This window comes from Apaloderma vittatum, unplaced genomic scaffold, assembly GCF_000703405.1.
Source record: "Apaloderma vittatum isolate BGI_N311 unplaced genomic scaffold, ASM70340v1 scaffold29038, whole genome shotgun sequence".
Lineage (NCBI taxonomy): Eukaryota > Metazoa > Chordata > Aves > Trogoniformes > Trogonidae > Apaloderma > Apaloderma vittatum.
The window spans coordinates 1,221-11,709 of record NW_009729542.1 but is presented as its reverse complement, the minus strand read 5'-3'; the positions used below and the strand labels follow the sequence as shown (position 1 = coordinate 11,709).

The following is a 10,489-nucleotide window of genomic DNA, read 5'->3' as shown; positions in this document are numbered from 1 at the left end:
TCAAGAGCCAGAATGCGGCTCCTGAGGCAAGAAGCACAGAAGAGATTGCAGCCTGCAGAGAAGACAGGTCACAGTATGCAGAACTCTCTCAATCCAGATGGAGCATAGTGGCTTGGGATTTGTTTTCTCCAAGCCTTTATTAAAAACAGAGGCAGTGGTGAGGTTATTTTAGAGCTCTAGTACAGCAATTCACTGGGTAGATACTGTGTTTTCTGCATTCACCTTCTAGGAGAATAAAATGATGGCAACAACAAAAATGTTTTTACCTGTGAATTGTTACAGCAATTGTGGAACTTTTACCTTCATTCAGCTTCCGATATTTCAGAAGGCTCACGTTCCAGTATAAACACCTGCACATTCCACATAATGTTGTTACTATCTATGGGAAAGGAGAGGGAAAATAAAACTGAGAAAGCTGTGTTTTGAAGACAAGTAACTGCCAGACCTGAGGCATTTACACATAGATACATGTATATATACATGGTAAAACTAATAAATTGAGACCATGTATCTGAAATAGCTTCTGTACTTCATACTTGTTCCTTATGGTAAGACAAATGTAAATCTCTGTCTCCCTTCCATTGAAAATGCTTCTGTTTTCCAACTACAGAGAGCTGTCAGTCCAGGGAGATGAGTCCATGTGATGGCAGACGGCTTCTGGAGAACAAATAAGGAAACAGGAACAGAACACTTCTAAACCACACTAATCCAGAGGCAGCATGGAGGTAAAAAATGAAGACATGCCTGAGGAACTCCTACTGAAAACCTAATTCTAGTAATTCTCCATCACAGGGATCAGAGTAACATAGAGGAGTCCTGGCTTAAACGTAGGCCAGCTGGATTTGTGTTTAGATCTTTATGGGTAAACAAGATAAATTAATATGATGGTTTTTGGCTTCTTTGCCTCAAGATCTAAAATACAACATTTGTTTATCTAACACCAGAACATTTTGGGGAAGAAAAGCTCCCCTAATAAACAGCCTACATATAGGATTACATAGCTGCATGGGAAAAAAAAGATTATTTTTATTAATGTTGTCTTAAAAATTGCGATTTCTGCCAGAAACTTGATATAGCAAGCAGAGGTTAAAGCCATCATAAGTGGTGTTGTATACTTATTTCCTGTACTGTCAGGAGCTCTTTTTTTTGTAAGTAAAGAATTCAAGCTCTACTGCTGCTTAACAGATGATCATCCAATCACCGTACTGATGACAGACCCACACTGAAGGTCCTGGAAGCTATCAGTAATCCAGTGCCTTGCCAGTGCTGGCATGATTTTACCTGCTCAACAGCCTAGTAGATGTGCACAATGTCTACCTTGAATTTATGTAAAATATTTAAAGAAGAAAACCAATAACAAAATCCAACCAACAACGCCAAACAGGCTGCTTTAGACTTGGTCAATCTATAGTCACACATCCTTTATTCTGCTAGTACTTAAACATCTAATATGTAACTAGTGGAGGGAGAAGTTGCTCCAGGGTTCTCCTGTTTAAAATGTTCTTGTTTTTTTCTAGGTTGTCATCTTTGTTTTTTCTTCTGTAGCATTTGTACGATTACAGAGGCACATGAATCCATACATTTATACACAACTTTCACCCAAATGAAAAAACAGAAGAAACCACCCGAAATCTTGCAGAGGTATTGTTCATGTCCGTATACAAAGAGCATTGTGCCTACAACTGCAAAACAGAACAGCTGTTTATGCACAGCAATCAGTGTAATGAGTGGTTTGCTCTCTCAGAGCACAAGGTCTCAGATTGCTGAGCTGTTCCCTCTTCAATCAATGGCGTAGATTGATTCAGTCAGAAAATCTCGGCATCATTGTCTGTGAAGTGTCAGGAAGGACAACTGACTCCCTTTGTGTTGCGCCATTCCTGCGGCAGAGCTGCTCCAGCGATTCCGGCTGCTGGCGACATCCCACCCTGCACTGCGTGGCAACGTGTTAGTGGCGAACCCTGGACCAAAGGCAGGACCAAAAACCATACGGTAAAATTCCATAATGATCTAATTAGCAGTTTGCTGCCCTTTGGGCTTTTGAAAATAATCCTAAAAGTTGATTTGCAAAACATTTTCTAGAAAAACAGTGTAACAGTTAAAACACAGGACTTCAATGTAGTGGTTAGAAATTGTGATCTATCTGTACAGGTTTCTATTCAGTTTGATGAAATGGTGAAAGATGAAGAGAACTGGTTAAAAAAACCCACCTCAGTTGTCTACGTACCTCATAGGATTTACTGTGATTTTACTGCAAAGTAACACAGCTATCTTGTGTGTTATACCTCTGACATCAGGCTTAGCCAAAAAGTACGATCACTGAACAGAATTGGTTCTATTTTAGCTCAAACCAGGACAGTTGCCAAGTTCACAACTTACTTACCGTAACAAAGTTGCAACTTATTAAGGATTGAATCTTTGCATTAATTTGCTACAATATCATTCTAGCTCAGGTTAGAGCCAAAAAAAAAAAAAAGATAAATGGTACATGAATACAAATTAGAGTTTAATATCCCATGCAGCTGTTTACATCTGCTTAATTAAGCAGCAGTGACTTCACATTAGCATTGCTACGGTACCATAAATACACACTGGAGAAAAAGGTACAATCATGTTAGCCACCCTCTTAATGTCAAATCAATGCAAGTTTGTTTTATTTTTAGAAAAGTCTTCATGTTTAAGTAGGATCTTCAGGTGCGGCACATTTGGTTTTGGTACAAGTGCCAGGGTTTTATAAAAAGACTATGCTCCTGGAGGCACACAGTTTAAGCACTAAATGAAGAGCTCTAATGGAAACTATGAACTTAACTAGAGTTGGAAGTCGGCAGGTAATTTTGCTTTTGGAGCCTTTACAAGAGTCTCGCAGTGTTTTGTACACTAACAGAAGGGGAATAAATAACCATCTAGAAAAATGCAGTGCTGCCTTAGCACTGGTGAAGTTCGAACACTTTGACTAGGCGGCATAAACTCTTTGCTGAGTTTACCAGCAGCTGTGGCGCAGAGCTGCTCGTCGTTTTGCTTTTTGACTAAAGAACCCCTGACATAATGCAGATGTGCCTAAGTCAGTATTTTGAGAGGTATGTACAATCAGCACAGACCTTGGATCAGCACACCATACCAACACAACAGCAAAATGATATTTTGGTCAGAACTATGAAAGTCTGTTAACCATCAGCATAAGAACACAACCTCAATTGGTGCCATTTTTAATGATTAGAAATAATACATTGTAAAACAAAAAGTGAAAAAATTCCAGCGTGATACTTATAAACAAAGAACAAATAGAAAACAAAAAAGCTTCGTATTTGCCTGATTTATAGTATTTATCATACAACAGATCATTAGTCTGAGGTAATATCAGTAATAACCTTTTAGTCTTTCAAGGACTGCTCAGAAATTAAGAACAGTGATAGTAACACATGATATACGAAAAGTGAGACTCGACTATTAAATCCCTTACCCTTTTTAGTTAGGGATCTGTGGTTGCAAGTATAAAATTGGAAGTAAGTCTATACAGTAGGAACTACAGAACGTTAAAAGTCCTGCGTGGTATGTCATTAGCTCCTGTAAGTACTTAAAAGTACAGCTGATTATGTAAAAACCAGACATTTCAACAGAAAAAAGCCTTTGTTCCAGAATAGCCCTTAAAAAATTTAGAATACTGTTAGTTTGCATAAAATAGCCAAATGAAAGACGAATTCAGAAGTCCAGATTTCGGCATGAGGTAAAACCATGTGCATTTTTATCATCTGCATTTTAGAATTAGTAAGCATAGAATTAAATATGTTGACTGTAATGAATTCAGTCATACGAGTGCAAGTCTTCAGCTAGAACGTATTTTATGGCAGTTTATTTAAAAAATGTACCAGTAAATCATAAAAGAGGGATCATGTCCATTTAACGTTTATTGAAGTATACAGGAGGTTTTCTTTAGAATCAAATATGAGCATGAATATATGGCCAAACGTAAAATCTATCAAATTCAGTGAAAATTTTCTGACTTTAAATAGTAGCTGTAAGAATGACCAATATATATTCTTTGTTACAACCGCCCTCACTCTACAAGTAAAAAAAAATAATAAACATTCAGTAAACATTCTTTCCTAAGGTAGTTTCCCTTATATATCAGCGATTTATCCATTTCTTGTATAGATAAGTTTTTAAACATACCAATCAGTGGTTCTCACAATTGAAAAATAAAAGCACAAAAAAGTTTACACTCTTGTACAGGTAAATAAAAGATCATCTTGAATTAAACTGTATATCCTTAAGGGCATAGTATAGTTTCAATTTCATTACCTATTATATAATTAGCTTCTTACATACAAATATTGACATATTTGGCTTGTGCTTCAAAGCCTTTGTGTCTAGAAAGTCCATGTCAATGGAACTCATAACTTGAAATCAGTGGGGATATCTTTACTGCTGCTGGGTTTAACCTGTTCGTGCAACATAGTCTCTTCTGAACTTGCTGTGGCACTGCATTTTTCTGTGGCGTCATCGAGGTCTGGATCCAATCCTTCAGGACAGGGAAGTTTTAGAAGTTCTTCCCGCAACTGGGCCGTGTGACGCTGAACATACAAAAAGGAGGAGTAAGTCAAAAAGGTGTAAATGTACCGTTTCAATGACCGGCTAAACTTTTCCCCTGTATTTAAGGATTGGTGCTTTCCTTGTAGTGACAGAACAATTTGCAAGTGCTGCTCAGGTCAAAGTAAATGCAGTGAGCAGAAGAGCAGCGAACAAGTGCATCAGTATAAATGCCTCGCTATCTGTCTTGCAGTTGAGTCATATGGGTGTTCTGTGATCACAGCAGAAACTGGCTTGGATTAGGCAGGTCACACAGTTAAAGTATAAAGTTATAAAGAGTTCATGATGAGGTCTGTTACGGAGACAGACTTGTATCCTGATCACTAACTATCTTCATTTTGAATACCACTCACATTAAAAGAATGCGAGTCTAGCAAAAGAAAAAAGCTGCCTTGAAAAATTCATTTTTCTTGCTCCTCAAGGGAAGTAAAAAAAAGTCTGTTTTCTGTCTGTACACAAAGCACACAAATGATACTACTTGGCTGGGAAGGAAGAAAGCATGTATACTGGTTATAACTGCTGATAAAAATTAAAACAGGATAAAACTAATGGTAATGGACCACAGTTTAATGCCTGTGCTTGTCTTTTCAAAAAGCTTATTTTCTGGCAAGGAATTGGTTGTAGTACGACTACATCATAAACCCCCACTCACCCTCAGAGAGAACAAAATAAACTCTATCTTACATAAGTATTTATAGAAAATATAGGCAGGATAGACGCTACATGAAAAACTAACTTGTAGAAAAAAAGTACTGAGAAAGTGGAGTGTACATAGACTTTATATCTTGACAGCTGGGAAACGGATTTGTTTACTTGTTTTAAATTTGCTGTGGTTTTCTGTTATTATTATAAAACTCAGCTGTTGAGCAATTTCACTGCCATTTGCCAGCTTTGGATTAATGAAGATAAAATCATAAAAGCAAGTCTCACCTTTAAAGCTGCTGCATGATGGGACATAGTCCTGCCCACGCGTTTGTCACTGCTGTACTGCTGGATGTCTGCTATCCATTCCTCACACTGAGCCATGATCTCCACTCTTTTCAAGTAAAAATGTTTGTGGATGACCTGCAAGAAAACATTTTGAATAAAAGAACGATGTTCACTGTTTTTCTAAAAACCACATACTTTAATAATACAAAATTTGTAAGACCCCTGTGAGTCTAACTGGATATGAGGAAAAACCAAAATCAGTATGAGGATAATTCAGCTATGAACAAGGTTCCCAATAAATTGTGGAATTTCTGTCCTTGAAGGTTTCAAGACGCAACTGGAAAAAGCCCTGAGGAACTTGGTCTGAATTCAGCTGATCTTGTTTTGAGGAGGTGGTTGGCCTGGATGTCCCTTCCAGTCTTTACGAATCTACAATTTCTGTGCAGCCTGCTGTCTCGGCATTCACTTGTGTTATCTGAGTGAAGGGTGAGTGCCAGAAATACATTATCACACCACGGAACGGAAAAAGTGAGAGCAGATCGAAGATAAACTCACTATGCAGGCACTATGTACGGTCGTTTATGTTGCATAGGGGTGAGGTTAGACAGATAAAATATTAAGGCTTCTATTGTTGCAACTTTATTTTAAAAATAGTGCTATTTTAATTGTTTTTATTTTTATTTAAAAACAGTGCAATTTTATTTAAAAAGCACAGGCAGGAAGTTTAAAGTGCTGTGTGTCCCTTTGTCACTAACCACTTGCTGCCTGAACCGAAGAGAGATCAACAGGAACACTGTCAACAGTACGAGCCCAGGAACATAACATGCTTCTGCACAGGGAAGGGTCAAACCAGCCAGTACGGAAGAGCTGCCACCACAGTTACGTGTCCTGGGCAGAGGCAGCATCTGTGGGATCACCAGGATTCCCAGGCAACAGAAGTTGAGCTCTCCACAGTTTGGTTGGGAACCAGCATTTGATTGCGTAGTAATTTTGGTATTTCTGTACAGAGTTGAGTTTAAAAAAAAAGGACCACTCAACCCTCAGATGAAGTTGTGAAACTCAAGTGTTCGCTGTTTTAAGCAGCTTTCTAAAACTCTGCTTCATGAAAGAAACAGTAATATCACAGAAATTTTATTCAGCACAGACAGTTCTTGGAAATATTGAAACATAATTGACAAAATCATCTTTCCCTCTAGAGGTTACAGAAAAGCTGCATATTGAAGGCATAACTGGCTTCAGTTCTGGATGCATTCCTTATATCCATAATGGAGCTTGGAAAAACTCCCAAAGACTGGCAGTTTAGATCTCCTGTCATTTAAGACATTGAAGGGAAGATGGCTCAGATTTGTGAAGACAAAAGATCTCAGGAGCTGTAGGATGCTGTACGTTCTTTCTTAGCCCTCAGATTTCAGGATGCCTTTGCATTTATGTTGTTGAATGATCATTTTTGTTAATGTTCCTAACACAAGCGTACAGAAAACCTAGAGGTCTTAAAACCAAACAAGTCTCTCAGAAAAGAGCTCAGACATGGTATGTAAGAGATACATTTTCATTTGGATGGGGCCACAGATGGAATCCAACATTCTTCCAAAATTTAGTTGTTCCATCAGAGAAAAACATAACGCTTTCCAATGCATAATTTCTATTTTTTGATATGTCACTTTACATAATGATAAAGAATAGGCATTCAGAGAAGTAGAAAGGGAGTCCTCATGTTGCACGAGTTGATAAGGCACTGAGTAGGACCCCACACTTAAGCTGGTATGATTATCTTTTTAACACAAAAGCAAGCTATCTTAGCCTCCAGCTTCTTACAGAAGCAGGCTATCACAGCTTCAAATTTCTTCTCAGAATTGGATTTCATCTAACTGTCCTAGAGACCTCAACACAGGGGAAAACAGAAAACTACCCTAGGAAATGGAGAAAACTGACGTTACCTAAATCAGAACAAACCAATCTGGATGTAAAGCTTTGAAGTGTTGGCCAGTTTTCTTCCATGCAGCAGAACTCCTGTCTGTTCACAGGTAACAGAAGGGAGTTTTCAAACGTTCAGGACCTCACTGCAAACTGCTGCCTACCTCTTAATGCTGCTTTTCATTTAAACGTGTGTGGCTTAGCTTAATTCAACCCATTCAGAAAGCCTGTAATTGTAGTGTTTTCAACATCTGCCTTTTGGTAACGGTGTGCTGTGCATAAGTCATATGTTCTCAAGGAATGATGTGTTTTCCATTGTAACACCACCATTTGGATACACCTTATTACTTGACCTTCCCAAGGGGGGCAGGATATCAGCCTACAAACTGCCTTTTTCATGCAAGTAGTAAAAAAAGCTAAGCTCCAGGGTAAGCACAATATTGCTGAGATTCTTTTGAGAAGTGCAATAACAGCAAACTGGAACTCGTTTACCAGATATTGTAATATTGCATATCCTTAATTTCTGTATATGTGAAAAGAGCATTATTGTCAGGGACCCCATCATCCTCTGCTATCTTCAATTAATTTAAACTTAGCATAATCTAAGAACTTTTTTTGCAAATGTGCAATTGTTACATTTAGCTAGAAAAAAAAAAAGGACCTATTAGCAGAGGTTACTTGATTATATGTCATGATCTTATTTTTACCATAGTCTTCAAGTTACTGAGTAAAGCCTTTAGGAATTAATTTAGAATGACCACCGTGTTCTAATTCATCGACTCAAGACACCAGAGTACACTACACATCCTTTTCCACCCACATGTGGACAAAGTATTTAACTCCTGTCATGCAGGTGAACTGTCTATTATTTCTCATTCCATAAGACACAGTAACTGTAATGTGAAAAGCTTTCTGCATTCCAAAGATTGTTTTTACACACAGAAAGGAAGGGATGGGAGACTGCCCTCTCCCTCAGATGCCACACTTAGCAATGGGAACAATCCTAAAATAATTACACTTTTCCAGCACTTCAGCATGCAGACAACTGAAAGCATAGGTGATGCCGAGATGGCTCCACATCTTAATTTAAAAGTGGCAACAGTTTTAGTAGTTCAGAGTAAAATGTGTTTTTCTCTAAGTATTTGCTGCCAGTAGCATGAGATGACTGATGTTGCATTCATATTCATAGAGATTCTCTTACTTGGTGTATCTTAACTTTCTTGGCATATCTTAACTCTTCTCCTTGAATCCCTTGCCATAAATGTTCAAGTCCCTGAGATCTAATTGACCTGCTCTGAGAAAGTAGTAGAACTAGAGATACTGAGAGAAGACCCAATCTGCTAAATTATTCTGTGATGCTGTGAGTGAGTTAGTCTATTTTCAGGAATGTAAACAAATTGGATTTCTGTCAAATAAGTTAAGACAGTGTGAATGCATGAAGGTTACTCTTACTTTTATGAGCATCAAGACAGTTGTTTCCAAAGGCACAGATTTCTAGTTTTGCACAGATATTTTGTGGAGCCTTCCATAAATAACACTCAGGCTGGTATTTGTTTTAAAGTATTTTTCCAGTTTGCATTGTTTTGGTGTACCCAAAATAATTCCTAACACTTGCTTCAAATTCCTATTTCCTGGAAGAAGCTGGTTCCTGTTAGCTATACTGACTAACAAACACCGAAGGCCCGTTTGTAGGGCTATCAACTGTTTTCATGTGAAACGGCTGACATTAAGAATGAGCCAAGCTGCATGAAGCGTGTTTTATCAAGCTGTGCATGAAGCATCCCTACAAGCCAGTCCCCAGGTGTGGATGTTCCCCTTCCCTGGTTAAGGATCTGTGAGTCAGGAGCATCCTTATTTATCTCAGTTTCTAGAGTCAACTGCCCTAGGGAATACTGAGGAGGCTAAAAAGGACATCTTACGCGTGGTGTTTCCTAATATTTGCATTATTCTTAACACTCAAACAAGATAAATAAATAAACAAGATACTGACTGTGTTTCACAAAACCTACCTCCTTAAAACAGGGTGATGGATTTCTGATTTGTTCAAGCATTGCCCACTTGACTGTAGCCTGCCGTATGTTTCCATCGTACTCCCTGGAGCTCTGGGTACCACTCGGAGTCCCTCTTGATCGTTCATAACCCGGTTCATTAAAATATGGTTCTGCTACCAGTATTAGGGATTGGACAGACACTAACACCTGTTAAGAGAAGAAATTAAATATTAAAATTGTGCCACCCACTTGTTTTTACAAATACACATAGTTTTGCTTACCTTATATAAAAAACTACTTCTATGGCAAAATACTGTCATACATAATACAGGCTACATGCAAGTAGGGAATGGCTACGCTTTCCAAACAAAACTGTTACTACACATTAAAAATTAAGTCCTACAACTGTGTCTGACAATAGAGAAAATGACAAATGTAAATTAATAACAGAAACATAAATATAAGTAAAAGAAAATGTTTAAAGATCTCCAGCTGCACCTTTCTGTGAAAGAAAGTATTTATTTGTCAAGATCTCAGTCAACCATTCATGAACGTTTCCTGTGGCTGAGCTTACTAATTCTTCTAATTCTCAACTAGATGGAAAAGGACCAAGAGAGGTGAAATACTAACCACCAAAGTTAATCTTCCATTTTTTCCTTTCAAATGCATTCGGTTGATTTAGGTATGTTTTTAGCCCTTTTGTTTCAGATTTTATACATAGCACTGTGTGTCAGATGCCATTAAAACAGTACTTCTCTTGAGATATGAAAAAAAATGTTTTCCGTACTATATCAACACAGCACAAACTATTAAGTGATAAGGAGACGACACTTTTCCTCTTTTGAATTTTATGATCAAGTACATATGTGAATAGATGCTTACAGACATACCAGGTGTCTAAGTATATACCCAAACACTCCTAATATAAACCAAAGAATTAAATATATATATAAGGCACTTAGGAATCCAAACATGTGTATTGCATATTCATGATTTGATGGCTTGTTATTTTTTCCAGTATTAGAACATTTGTCCCTGTCAACTTCTTGTTGTACTTGAGCAAAACTAAA

At 37.8% G+C, this 10,489-nt stretch overlaps 1 protein-coding gene across 1 annotated transcript; it reads right to left on the bottom strand.

Moving 5' to 3' along the window:
• Window positions 1-3,715: 3,715 nt before the first annotated feature.
• On the bottom strand, window positions 3,716-9,626 carry LOC104277746 (baculoviral IAP repeat-containing protein 6-like; the record flags this gene model as incomplete). Its single annotated transcript, XM_009874484.1, has 3 exons — window positions 3,716-4,568; window positions 5,515-5,649; window positions 9,438-9,626. Coding segments are annotated over 3 exons (504 nt in total), but the record flags the coding sequence as incomplete, so codon positions are not given.
• Between the last annotated feature and the right edge of the window lie 863 nt (window positions 9,627-10,489).